The sequence below is a fragment of the Oncorhynchus clarkii genome, chromosome 10 (assembly GCF_045791955.1).
Source record: "Oncorhynchus clarkii lewisi isolate Uvic-CL-2024 chromosome 10, UVic_Ocla_1.0, whole genome shotgun sequence".
Taxonomy (NCBI): domain Eukaryota; kingdom Metazoa; phylum Chordata; class Actinopteri; order Salmoniformes; family Salmonidae; genus Oncorhynchus; species Oncorhynchus clarkii.
In genome coordinates, this window is record NC_092156.1 from 48,274,497 (window position 1) to 48,288,931 (window position 14,435).

At 43.7% G+C, this 14,435-nt stretch overlaps 1 protein-coding gene across 1 annotated transcript; it reads left to right on the forward strand.

The window, feature by feature from the left end:
- The first annotated feature begins 2,796 nt into the window (after positions 1-2,796).
- On the forward strand, positions 2,797-14,383 carry LOC139419612 (arf-GAP with Rho-GAP domain, ANK repeat and PH domain-containing protein 1-like). The gene is made up of 24 exons (XM_071169591.1): positions 2,797-2,912; positions 3,718-3,859; positions 3,956-4,011; positions 4,516-4,873; positions 5,077-5,181; positions 5,596-5,727; positions 5,868-5,928; positions 6,060-6,180; positions 6,273-6,433; positions 6,550-6,656; positions 6,815-7,014; positions 7,123-7,208; positions 8,779-8,961; positions 9,213-9,387; positions 9,545-9,613; positions 9,697-9,817; positions 9,912-10,011; positions 10,147-10,339; positions 10,485-10,530; positions 10,676-10,839; positions 10,949-11,158; positions 11,622-11,727; positions 11,825-11,972; positions 12,078-14,383. The coding sequence occupies exons 2-24, from the start codon at positions 3,756-3,758 to the stop codon at positions 12,129-12,131; spliced, it is 3,060 nt and encodes a 1,019-aa protein (XP_071025692.1). The 5' UTR covers positions 2,797-2,912; positions 3,718-3,755; the 3' UTR covers positions 12,132-14,383.
- The last annotated feature ends 52 nt before the right edge of the window (positions 14,384-14,435 follow it).

Consider the following 14,435-nt stretch of genomic DNA (forward strand, 5'->3'; position numbering starts at 1 on the left):
TGATTGCGATCTTGTTTTCCAGTGGGACTTGGTCTGTACCCTCCGTCCTATGAAACCGATGAGCCAGACTATTTACAATGTTGGGGTCGTGGCATGGGGCCATCATATTTGGAGGGCTGTCAGACAGGGGAGCATCCTGCCCCATACATGGAATAGGGAAGACCGATGGTTGTAAGACTTTTAGCATTTTTGTCAATTTCTCAGAGGTCGTTTGAACTACTACATTCAGAATATGATAAGAACAACGTCCGTCTGTCTGCTACAAAATGGGATAGGTATGATCTCTACATCTGTGAAGTGATACAATCTACCCCGTCTCCCGGGGCAATTGTAACAGTGCCTGGGGTGAAATGGAACAGTGCAAGAAAATGCATAAATCATGACATGGAACGAAATATTGAAAGCCTTTTTTGAGAAGATGAGAACAACATTGCCATGTTTAATATTTGTATGGCTGACATAATAAAATAATGATACAAATCATAAAATGTTTATTATTTTTACACTCCATTAACTGGCCCTTCTCAACATCTGAACTAAACAACTGAATGTTTGTGGTGTGTGTGTGTGTGTGTGTGTGAGTTCGAGAGAGACAGAGCGGTGGCGTGTGCGTGTGCACCCGCGCTGTGAGAGTGAGTGCTGGACATGCTGTTGCAACTAAGTTTGACCCTTGCAGCCATTAGCTAGCTTCAATTTTGGCTACATGTTAAAACTTTAGCATTGCTAACTTACGTCAAAGATAGACACACACTGGTTATAAAGCTGATATACATTTGATGAATCTAACTGCAAAGCATTTGATGCCATCACAAAAACAAATTTGGTCAAAAGACTTTCTTTACCTCAATCTTTATTTTTTCTCAATAAAATCTGCAGTCTGTCACAGGGTCTTGCGTCTTCATATTAGGGTTGAGCACTAAACTGAGCAAGTGCACAGTGAGTCACATTATTCTAGCTTGTTACTGATTGTAGGTATAGAGAGTGTTACAACTATCCCGTCACAACCATCCCCGGCCTCCCTTACCCTATAAAGCGTCATTGTGTTCAACATATTCATCATGTCAAAGTAACTCAACAATCCACCCACTGGGCATTTCAACGTGGATAATTGGGTAATCTTGGGTTGAGATGTTGATCAATGAGATTACAACCTACATTCACCCACTCAAAAAGACGACAAAAGTTAGTAGAATTTCCAATGTGTTATAACTATGATTTCAACCATCTAAAAGCACAACCAAATTCCAGTGGAAAAACAATGTCTGATTTTTGGTTTAGCTGTCACCCAAATGTCTATCACTGTGCTTTCAACCATTTAAAAAGCACACTAAAGTTGAAATACAATGTCAGAAATGTTGTTTATTTATACAATCGATTGTGTCATCACTGTGCTTCATCTAACAGTACAACCAAATGACCTGTATTGCAGTTGCGATTACATTAAAAGTACACAGTGCAAGTAATCAATGCTGTTAGAGATTCTGCGTAGATTACTACAGCAATTGTTAAGATCTCCACGGACCTGCGACCTTTGCATGCCATCTTGAACGTGCACGCTTTATACAATTACATAAGAATACATCTATAGTTAAGTAACCTCAATGTGGCCATGGATGTTGGTTCTCATTTTAAGGTTGAATGTTAAATGAGTTTGTAATGTTGTATTGTGTTGAATTGACAACGCAACCAAATATCAACATTTAAAGGAGATGCATCTAGTGCTTGGATAGTTCCATCTGAGCCACTGGCTTCATTCCATTCTTTGACTTAGATTTTTGGTTGCGTTGGAGATTTGAATACAACATATTGTTTATTAATTTGTAGACAAACTGGAATTAAAGCCAGACTAAGTCAATGGCACAGATGGAACTATCCAAGCCCTAGATACATCTCCTTCAAATGTTGATATTTGTTTGTGTTGACAATCAATCACAATTCAATATCACTAAATATCATAAGAGGATCTAAGTCGCCAGACGTGTTCTTTTGGTGTGATATGTGAAAGTTGGCACACTGTCATCAGGACATTGTTATTGTCATTTAAGTCATTCAAGGGATAAGTTGGTTGGTTACCTGTTGCCAGAGGTGCTTCCGGAAATGAAAACCCTGGGGTAATCGGGTTCTGGGAATAAAATCATTCTGACAAAATGTGAATTTTTACTGTACATTCTTACTGTACATACACATAAACATCCACCTGCCCCGAATGACTGGTTGCCACTACTCCTTTTTAATCACATTGTTTTCCCACTCCGACGTCCGTCTCAAATACTTTTAAGCGGTCCATGACGATGCTAACCCTCTCTCTCTTAGCTAGCTCGACTATGCACTTGCCTCTGCTAGCAAAACACTTGTGCTAACATTATCTAGACTGTACCACTGAAAGTAACAGTTTTCACTTTGTAAAACCCAATTTCTTCTGGACAGAATAGTTCCTGTAGGTTTTTGACTTACTCGTCTGAACCTACAGGAATATTTTGTTATGTCTCGTGGGTTTCATAACCACATCTTTATAACAGTTCAACAAGGACGAGATGGAAAGACAGGAGTTTGGGTCAACCATTTATCTAGAACGTGATCAGTCAACACATGCAAACCCCCATGATGCTCTGCGAAAAACGCCGATGGCAATACATAATAGGTACATTGATTGAGCTGTTAATGTTATTCATGTGATAAAACTCATTTACCTGCCCATCTGCCGCCCTTGCTAGCTCAGCTGCCGAACAGGTAATACAGGTGAGACTATGCTGCACAGATTTGTTGCGCGTAGCCCACACACCGTCACTGTTGTCAGAAAGCAGAACAACCGAAAACCCCTTCAGTGTTAGGAGGGTAAAGGAGCCTACCCTGGCCTGTTATCACGCTTGTTTGAACATCGCAATTGAGCAGAACAGGAGAGCAGCGACAAGGTAAAATTTGAATAATATTATAATATAGAATATTTCATTTTGGATTTCAGTATGTTTTTTTTCTCTCTTTTTCTTAACACTTTGTTATGCAGAAAGCTAGCCATAATGTTCATTCGTAGTTATTTCACATGCTCGGAACAGGGGCAGGTGTTTGTTACCTTTGAACACAGGACAGCATGAACTCAGTTGTGATTAGGGGCTTATAATGGGGGATAAGCCGACGACTGTAGCTGAGAGCAACATTTCCAACATATACTATTAAAGATGCATTCCAACAACATATTCGTAACATATTGTTTGAATTGGATTCATACAAATAAAATAACAACATATAATTTGAAATGGATGACGTAGTAGACGTAGTACACAACAAATGGGGAACCGTTTTGACTCGTGAGCACCACTCTCAAAACGAATGGCTGAAATAATTTAAAAAAGTTCTGGCCCATCACTTTAATAATGTTTGTTTGTTTTCCCCCCATTAAATAACCATGACAATATTTTCATGTATTTTCATACGGAAACGCTAACGTTTTGGAGGCCTTCAGACATTTTGAAAAGAAAGAGCAACAATAGTAGCCTACCTATAAACTGTGAGGAGAAAAAAGACAATGAGATTATCTCCAGAATGTGTCTCAGCCTAAGTGTCAAATAAAATGATAGTAGTTGCTATAACATTTAAGACATAAGCCTATTGTCATAGTGCATTTGAATTATTATGTTAGAATGTGTTTGGTCTTTTGTTAGTTCAATTAACAATTTTTCATATTAAAAGGCCTTATTAAGATGAAATGTGTCATTTCAGACGTGTTTGTGCCCTACGTGTCTCCTACTGTGAATTCGATGTCTGTCCCCCTCGGTCCAGACATGCCTGTGCCAGTACCTAAACCACGGGCACGGTACAAGCGGGCTGGCGGGAGCTTACAGAGCCAGCTCTCTTCTGAGAGGTGACTTATCCTCATGATGTTTACTTGTTATACCAAACACCTGATATGTTCTTGGTGATTATTTTTGAATGATATGTTTTTACATTTGTTTTCAAGAGATTTTCTATGTGATACACCTGATTCAGCGGCAAGTACAGGAAATCCTAGCAAAGGTAAATCCTGGTGCTTATCGTGATGACAATGACATTGTTTGATCAATGATAAAGGTTTGGACAACATGTACATTTCCTTTGTAACAAGATGAGTTTCGTTAGAACTGTCCTGTAATAACAGGTCACGTTCAATTGACTCGGACACAGTGCGTCAGCTTAACAGCTCACCTTTCAACAATTCACCAGTGAGCGATCTGCTATCGTGCTAAACAAGATTTGTTCCGTGCAAGTCATAAAAGAGACTCCTCCCCCACTTGTCAATCAATAACGTCTGCATCCTTTTAAATGTGATGCTGAGTTTAATACGCAATCTCCAGTAAAACATTCCTGAAGCTAAAGATAGCTCCAGTGCACTGTCATAATAGCAACACAAGAAAAACTGGTTTTGTTCTAGTCACAAATACTTGTGAATCGGTGACAGACTTCTGTATGATTCACTGCTTTAATTTCTCACCAGACAACGCACCATATTTTACTGTATGCCATTTTATCTTGGGTTCACAGGTGGTCCACCCACAAATGATTTGCTGGTAGAAAGTGAAGACAACCATGCCATTATCCTAAATAAACCTCCGTTCAGCCCTGCCATCCCCAGCCCGGCTAATGAGAATCAAAGCCAGCATAACTTCCCTCTCTCCAGATCTGATTCTGGAGTGACTCTGTCTTGCCCATTATTGGGTAGTAAGGATCCAGATGGGCTCCACGACAGATCTGCCTGGTCATCCAACCCTCCATACCGTTCTGCTGCAGATTATGACCCCTATATTACTGTAGTAGCTGACTGGGCAAAAGACCTTGGATCGGAATCTTCCGATGATGATGCCGTTACTGGAGAAATAAAGAACCCATCTCAGATGAACAAGTGAGTTTTAGCTATCAGGTGAGTGAAGTGAGTTTTAGCAAGCAGGTTTAAAGGCATAGGTAACAAAACAGTACAGGCCATGTCCAAAGACAGGGCAGAATATGTATATCGATTTATGTAACAAGCTACAGGTCACAGAACATGAAATGGTGGTAGAAACGTTGAAATGGCTTTGTCTCGTTCTTCTATGCCTCGGGTTCCAGTGTGGTGTCAAGGCAGGTTGGTGTTGTCCCCAATGGAGAAACCCCTCAGCCTCCTGTGGAACAGGCGTCTATGCAGACCAGACCAATCAAACAAAAGACCCCACGGTACGTCACAACACCCCCATCACAGCAGACAGACAGTTAACAGACAGCTTTCACGGGGAGCTCAATAGAATAAAAATGACCACCTAATCAACAGAAATGTTAAGATAGTACCTGACCAATATCGACGTATTTCATGGTTGTAATGGTATGATATAATTGAAAACACATTGAAATTATCATTGGGGTGTAGCCAGATCAGACATGGAACAGCAGCTATTTGACGTTGAGCGTGACATCCTTGTTTACCTAACTCATCTCTGAACTCCGCAAGCACCTTTGTTGATGTATTCAGATCACTGTATTCCGCATACCTATACCTAAATGTGTAGCGTATTTGTTCAAGATAGCTGACAGCTAATGAAACAGTTGTCCACGTGTATGTTTCTGTTAGATAACTCCTCTATTTGTTCACAGTGCTGCCACCATCCGCGTCAGCAGGAGAAAGCAGGCAGCAGCGAGCGGTGGTGGTGCCCAGATAGCAGAGTCCTCTCGTAGGGAGAGTGTTGTGTCCAGATCCAGCTGGCTGGATGTATGGAAGGGACGCAGGTAATGTGGAACACTGTGGGACGGGAGATATGCACTGTTAACATTTCAGCAACATCTTGCCGAAGTCACACTCTTTGATATGACGTTTCAGATTCATTTCTATGTTTTTGGAAATGTTGAGATACTTTGTGTCCCTGAAGGCACAATGTTCTGTGGGCCACCCTGGATGGACAGTTGGTATCACTATGGAAGAAACGCACAGTGAGTGAACCACCACCACCACACCATTGTTCAATGGACCCTTCCTTTGAGTTTTGGCATAACGTTTGTTATGACATTATTGTATCTCCCGGGATATGCCTTGCACTATTCCCCCATCTTCTGTGCTGCAGGACAAGTTCACAGACATAGTGTTCCAAGTGTCAAGCATCACCGACGTCCGTAAGCAGGAGAAAGGACGCTTCTCCGTTTACTTCAGCAAGAAACACTTTGAGTTCATGGCACACAACAAAGGTGAGACTGCTGATGGATGTAGACTCTCCCTTTGGTTCCGAGTGGGTTTTGTGCTGTGCCCTGACTCTCCCCACCTCTCTCCCTGGTCCCAGAGGTGCAGGAGGGCTGGGTGACTTCCCTTCTGGCTTCTCGTGGGCGGGAACCCCCAGTCCCTCCGGAGCAGCATGGAGCCCTGACCATGAAGGGCCCTCGCAACAACAGAGTGTACGCTGCCATCTGTGGACACAACCTATGGATCTACAACAATAAAGAGGTGAGGATAGGGAACAGGGCTCAGCTATGCTCCATCAGTTTATGATTGTTTGATGATTCCGGAAGACATCTTCAGTGTGTTTTGTTTCACTCAGTTACTGTCATTGTGCCGTGCAGGACTTCCAGTTGGGGGTTGGGATGACCTTTGTGTCCATGAACGTGGCGTCAGTGAAGCAGACTGGCCGTCATAGCTTCAGCCTCATCACACCGTACAAAACCTTCAAGTGAGTGTCCAGCTCCTTCTCTCTCTCTCTCACTGTCTCTCAGTCTGAGCTGACTCAAGACAATTGCTCTTCTTGCAGATTATCCCATTATCTGGCCAGGTGCATTTGAGCACCTTGCTTTACTGGCTACTGAAACGCACAGTCTTTGTGTACTCTAGTTTCTCCACAGACTCATTGAGGGAGCTGGGCGTGTGGCTGGAGAGCCTGACCCAGGTGATCCGCAGTGCCCTGTCATGCAGCGAGGTGGCCGAGCGACTCTGGGCCAGCCCATGGAACAAAGTGTGTGCCGACTGTGGCTGTGCCAACCCTGAGTGGGCCTCAGTCAACCTGCTAGTGGTCATCTGTGAGGCTTGTGCAGGTGAGCTGGTACTGCGGTGAGCCTAAATAAGTAGGCACAGAATGTGTATGGATTGCGAAATTTGCTCGACATGACCTTTGCTAATAGTTTCCTTATTGTTTCTCTAAGGCCAGCATCGGTCTTTGGGCATGCATGTGTCCAAAGTGAGAAGCCTGAAGTTGGACATTAAAGTGTGGACCGAACCTCTGATTCTGGTGAGATTACTTTTCCTGTAATAGTGCTACAGTGTATGTCTTGCCAAATACTCAGTCTAAAATAACAATGTGAAAATAGGCACTACTATATAAACTCAGCAAAAAAAGAAACGTCCTCTCACTGTCAACTGCATTTATTTTCAGTGAACTTAACATGTGTAAATATTTGTATGAACATAACAAGATTCAACAACTGAGACATAAACTGAACAAGTTCCACAGACATGTGACTAACATAAATTGAATAATGTGTCCCTGAACAAAGGGGGGTTCAAAATCAAAAGTAACCGTCAGTATCTGGTGTGGCCACCAGCTGCATTAAGTACTGCAGTACATCTCTTCCTCATGGACTGCACCAGATTTGCCAGTTCTTGCTATGAGATGTTACCCCACTCTTCCACAAAGACAAGCTGCAAGTTCCCGGACATTTCTGGAGGCAATGGCCCTAGCCCTCACCCTCTGATCCAACAGGTCCCAGACATGCTCAATAGGATTGAGATCCGGGCTCTTCGCTGACCATGGCAGAACACTGACATTCCTGTCTTGCAGGAAATCACGCACAGAACAAGCAGTATGGCTGGTGACATTGTCATGCTGGAGGGTCATGTCGGGATGAGCCTGTAGGAAGGGTACCACATGAGGGAGGAGGATGTCTTTCCTGTAACTCACAGACTTGATTGCCTGCAACACACTGCCCCAGACCCTCCACCTCCAAATCGATCCTGCTCCAGAGTACAGGCCTCAGTGTAACGCTCATTCCTTCGACGATAAACGCGAATCCGACCATCACCCCTGGTGAGACAACTGCGACTCGTCAGTGAAGAGCACTTTTTGCCAGTCCTGTCTGGTCCAGCAACGTTGGGTTTGTGCCTATAGGCGATGTTGTTGCCTGTGATGTCTGGTGAGGACCTGCCTTACAACAGGCCTACAAGCCCTCAGTCAAGCCTCTCTCAGCCTATTACGGACAGTCTGAGCACTGATGGAGGGATTGTGCGTTCCTGGTGTAACTCGGGCAGTTGTTTTTGCCATCCTGTACCTGTCTCGCAGGTGTGATGTTCGGCTGTACCGATCCTGTGCAGGTGTTTTTACACGTGGTCTGCCACTGCGAGGACGATCAGCTGTCCGTCCTGTCTCCCTGTAGTGCTGTCTTAGGCGTCTCACAGTACAGTACGGACATTGCAATTTATTGCCCTGGCCACATCTGCAGTCCTCATGCGTCCTTGCAGCATGCCTAAGGCACATTCACGCAGATAAGCAGGGACCCTGGGCATTTTTCTTTTGGTGTTTTCAGAGTCAGTAGAAATGCCTATTTAGTGTCCTAAGTTTTCATAACTGTGATCTTAATTGCCTACCTAAGCTGTTAGTGTCTTAACGACCGTTCCACAGGTGCTTATTCATTAATTGTTTATGGTTCATTGAACAAGCATGGGAAACATTCATTTACAATGAAGATCTGTGAAGTTATTTGGATTTTTACGAATTATCTTTGAAAGACAGGGTCCCTAAAAAGGGACGTTTTATTTTTTGCTGAGTTTACATATACAAATGATGTTCTCTCTTTCTTCCATAGCTCTTTGTCCATTATGGGAACAAAGCAGCCAATGATGTGTGGGCTCACAACGTGCCGGGTGCAGAGCAGATCCTGCCGGACTCCTCTGTGGATCAGAGGGGGGAGTTCATTAGGGCCAAGTACACCAAAGGTCGATACAGACGGACCCATCCGTTAGCCTCCAGCCAGAACCTGCTCAACAAGGTCAGCCAGCCTCAGCCTACACTGCTGCTATCAACCAGCAGAGGACAGTGTACTTATTCAGGTTTTCGTTTAGATCGCTTCCAAACTTGTGTTATTACACATTTGTAAGCGTCCGTTTCGGATTCCTTTCAATCTTAAAAGATGGCAACATACACCTAAACCTCCCAGAGTCTGTACAGGAAAAACTGTGCTAAATGAGAAGTGTTATTGGTTGTTATGGCAACATCATCCCCTCATCCTATATCCTCCAGAGGCTGTGTGAGATAGTGTGTGGCCCTAACGTCCCAGAGACCATGTCCCTGCTGTGCTCGGGGGCGCGGGTCCTGTGCCACTCAGGGGACCCTCATTGCTCCTCACCCATCTCACTGGCAGAGCGGGCTGGACAGGCCATGCAGACTGAGCTCCTCAGACACAACGAGTACACAGGTATTGACATCAGGGGTCCAGGCTCTAAGATCCACAGTACTGCTGTTGTTTTGTGTTTTTGCGTAGTCTCAACTTGTCACTTTCATGAAGTCAGTACATCAAATGTCGATCTTGTTCATCATGGTTTCTCCTATCTGTTTGTTATTCTCCTGTACAGAGCCCCCTGCCTATGCTCATCAGAAGCCCAGCAGAGACCCTGCTACCTCTGTCCCCTTGTCTGCTGCAGGTACACGTATACTATGAGTGCATCACAATTGCCTAAATGGGGACTTCGTAGTGGGTGTGAAATTGTAAATGTGTGTGCGGCAGGAGAGGAGCTCCATGGGAAGTTGGAGGAGGACCGCTTCCTGTTCTCCCAGGAGAACGACTCTGCTACCTGTGATGTTCTGGACCTGAGGGAGGTCATCTCCATCTTCGACTGCTCCAACGGGTACTGCAACCTCGTGAGAAAACACACATTTCTATGATTTGATATGTGTTGATAAGACATAAGGGTGACTGTTGATTTTCGTCCTCCCCCACAGACCAACTCATGCATTTGAGATGGTGACCCTGACGGACCAGTTGCTGTGCAGTTCTGATACAGAAGATGGTTTACTCATACACCTTCTCCATATTCTCAAGGTAGCACCAATAAACAGTTGTGAAGATGGCAACCGTTGTGCCAACTGTACTCTATCCTGTAAAGGTTACAGATAAACAGACGGAACCAATAAAGTCATGTGGTTAAAACTCACATGTTCTTTCCCCCCCTGACAGGTGGTGTTGCCCGGGCCCATAGAGGAGGAGCTGGACAGGGGGTTTGCTATGTCCCGGGTGTCTCTGAGGGAGGGAGGAGGCCTGCAGCACAACGAGGTCTGGGCAGTGCTCCGTGGAGGTCAGGTCCTCATCTATCCTACTGACCAGCAGCGCCACAGAGAAAGGCTAACACTCAACCTCGAGACGCAATACAGTAAGTCCCATCGCGCCTCATTGTTCGGACTGCATGTTTACACAGCGTGATGTACATGCCTTGTGCACGTGAGCAGATGTTTCATGATGAGGTAATATGACTGTGTATCTCACCCAACACTGACAGTGTTATTTTCTGCCCACAGAGATAGATTCCTCTGAGAACACCATAGAGCTGGTCACTGGAGAGAGGTCAGCACTACAGGAGCACTTTGTAATAACAAGTCACATTCGCATTCACTTATATCATAGCAGCAGTTCCCAAACGTTTTTCAGCATCATTCAAAGGAAGGAATGTGTCCAATGTATCTATTGCTTGCTCTCTTCTTCCTGCTAGAACAATGTCCATGCAGTTTGAACGAGACCACAGCTGTCAGTCCTGGCACAGCTTACTGAAACGGGCAGTGACCACAGAGAGGAAACTGTACCAGCTGCCCCCCAACGCGATTGGCAATGTGCCCCCTGCCATCGAGAGGTGTATCTCACACATCACACAATATGGTGTGTTCCATTTGATACTGGAACAAGTATTGTAGTGATCTGGATAACAAGGAAAAATTATTCTCACGATTCTACATCAGCTCCACTCCTCTCTCTCTCTCTCCCCCAGGTTTAAAGGTGGATGGGCTGTACCGGCGCTGTGGCTTGGCCACAAAGATCAGTTGTCTGGTGGAGGCCCTCAGCAGTTCACCTACAACTACACCTCTGGAGACAGACGAAGAGGGTCTCCTGGACGCTGCGGGGGCCCTGAAGCAGTATGTCCGCCAGCAGGTGGTGCTCATCCCCAAAACACACAGGAAACTGTGGGTGGAGGCCGCAGGTACTCTCCTTCTCATCTTCATCTCTCGTGGACAGACTATGTAAACATAAATGGTACTGTAAATCTGTCCCAATAGAATGAGACGGGGTAGATAACGAGCAGCATTAGTTCCGGTGCTTTTGGACAAATCACAATTCCGCAGTTGTTAGCATCTTTCGAATATTGGAAGGGGAGGGGATATTTGGACGATAGACTTGCCTGTAACTTGCAAAGAGAGAGGGTGGAGCTCTGTGTTCCCGGTTCCGATCATTGTTCTATCACTTCTCTTAACACTTATGGACCCAGAACTTTATCGAGCATCTGACCAATTACTCAAGATCCTCTCCCCACAGTTTAGAGTCACCATGGACATATTTTACCAGTATCTAGAATAACAAACAAACCCCAATGCAGATGGACATTGTTTAATACAAGCTGTGATTTAAATAATGGGGTTCTCATTACATCGTCTTTGTCACCTTAGCTCACACAGAAGAGACCTTTAGACTGACTACATACCGCGGACTACTGAAGAAGCTGCCCCCTGACAATAGAATCACACTCAACGCCCTCTGCGGACACTTCTACATGTAAGAACCACACACGTCCAACGATTGTTAAATTTAAAAGGGCAACGAAATTAACCTGCATGACTAATGGTTCACCGTTGTCAACCCCTCCTTCTAGAGTTCAGCAGTATAGTGCAGAGAACCGTATGACAGCTCAGAACCTGGCACTGGTGTTTGTCCCCACACTATTCCAGGAGCTGGCCATGAACACTGACATGGTGCAGCTCACCAGAGAGCTCATTATCCACTACACACTCCTCTTCCTGGTAAGACACTTTGAACTCCACCTCTTCTATTGGGTCATAAAGCAGTGAAAGACTGACAGTGAACTAGACTAGACATTTATACCTACCATGTCTTGCAATCTACAGGGTAAAGAAGAGGAGTCTGACATGGAGAGTGAAGAACTAATAACTAAGTTTTGAAAAAAAATATACAGTACCAGTCAAATGTTTGGACACACCTACTCATTCAAGGGTTTTTCTTTTTTTTGGTACTACAGTGCCTTGCGAAAGTATTCGGCCCCCTTGAACTTTGCGACCTTTTGCCACATTTCAGGCTTCAAACATAAAGATATAAAACTGTATTTTTTTTTGTGAAGAATCAACAACAAGTGGGACACAATCATGAAGTGGAACGACATTTATTGGATATTTCAAACTTTTTTAACAAATCAAAAACTGAAAAATTGGGCGTGCAAAATTATTCAGCCCCCTTAAGTTACTTTGTAGCGCCACCTTTTGCTGCGATTACAGCTGTAAGTCGCTTGGGGTATGTCTCTATCAGTTTTGCACATCGAGAGACTGACATTTTTTCCCATTCCTCCTTGCAAAACAGCTCGAGCTCAGTGAGGTTGGATGGAGAGCATTTGTGAACAGCAGTTTTCAGTTCTTTCCACAGATTCTCGATTGGATTCAGGTCTGGACTTTGACTTGGCCATTCTAACACCTGGATATGTTTATTTTTGAACCATTCCATTGTAGATTTTGCTTTATGTTTTGGATCATTGTCTTGTTGGAAGACAAATCTCCGTCCCAGTCTCAGGTCTTTTGCAGACTCCATCAGGTTTTCTTCCAGAATGGTCCTGTATTTGGCTCCATCCATCTTCCCATCAATTTTAACCATCTTCCCTGTCCCTGCTGAAGAAAAGCAGGCCCAAACCATGTTTGACAGTGGGGATGGTGTGTTCAGGGTGATGAGCTGTGTTGCTTTTACGCCAAACATAACGTTTTGCATTGTTGCCAAAAAGTTAAATTTTGGTTTCATCTGACCAGAGCACCTTCTTCCACATGTTTGGTGTGTCTCCCAGGTGGCTTGTGACAAAATTTAAACAACACTTTTTATGGGTATCTTTAAGAAATGGCTTTCTTCTTGCCACTCTTCCATAAAGGCCAGATTTGTGCAATATACGACTGATTGTTGTCCTATGGACAGAGTCTCCCACCTCAGCTGTAGATCTCTGCAGTTCATCCAGAGTGATCATGGGCCTCTTGGCTGCATCTCTGATCAGTCTTCTCCTTGTATGAGCTGAAAGTTTAGAGGGACGGCCAGGTCTTGGTAGATTTGCAGTGGTCTGATACTCCTTCCATTTCAATATTATCGCTTGCACAGTGCTCCTTGGGATGTTTAAAGCTTGGGAAATATTTTTGTATCCAAATCCGGCTTTAAACTTCTTCACAACAGTATCTCGGACCTGCCTGGTGTGTTCCTTGTTCTTCATGATGCTCTCTGCGCTTTTAACGGACCTCTGAGACTATCACAGTGCAGGTGCATTTATACGGAGACTTGATTACACACAGGTGGATTGTATTTATCATCATTAGTCATTTAGGTCAACATTGGATCATTCAGAGATCCTCACTGAACTTCTGGAGAGAGTTTGCTGCACTGAAAGTAAAGGGGCTGAATAATTTTGCACGCCCAATTTTTCAGTTTTTGATTTGTTAAAAAAGTTTGAAATATCCAATAAATGTCGTTCCACTTCATGATTGTGTCCCACTTGTTGTTGATTCTTCACAAAAAAATACAGTTTTATATCTTTATGTTTGAAGCCTGAAATGTGGCAAAAGGTCGCAAAGTTCAAGGGGGCCGAATACTTTCGCAAGGCACTGTACATATGGAATCATGTAGTAACCAAAAAAGTGTTAAACATATCAAAATATATTTTATATTTGAGATTCTTCAAAGTAGCCACTCTCTGCCTTGACGACAGCTTTGCACACTCTTGGCATTCTCTCAAACAGCTTCACAAGGGAGTCACCTGGAAAGCTTTTCAATGTGTGCCTTGTTAAAAATGCATTTGTGGAATTTCTTTCCTTAATGCGTTTGAGCCAAATCAGTTGTGTTGTGACAAGGTAGGGGTGGTATACAGAAGATAGCCTAATTCGGCCTTTGGCTGTCAAGGAAAGCTTATATTGGAAATATATTTGGTTACAGGGTGCCCTTTCAACTTCTGCTAATTGTGGGGCTAACAAGAACATTTTATCAATAGTCATTTTCAAAACTTCTTTGAACTGTACATTTAGGTCATGGACAGGTTCAAACATATTCAACATGGGGGTTTATTGTCATTTAGGTGACTGTAAAATAATAACAAAATTGTATGTTATCAAACTGTTCGAAACAGTATTATGACAAATCTCTTAGAAATAAAATGTATGACATAAACCAAGAAAAATGTTTTTTTCCTTCTAATTTATTGGATGTTACCTTTTTTTATTATTATATTT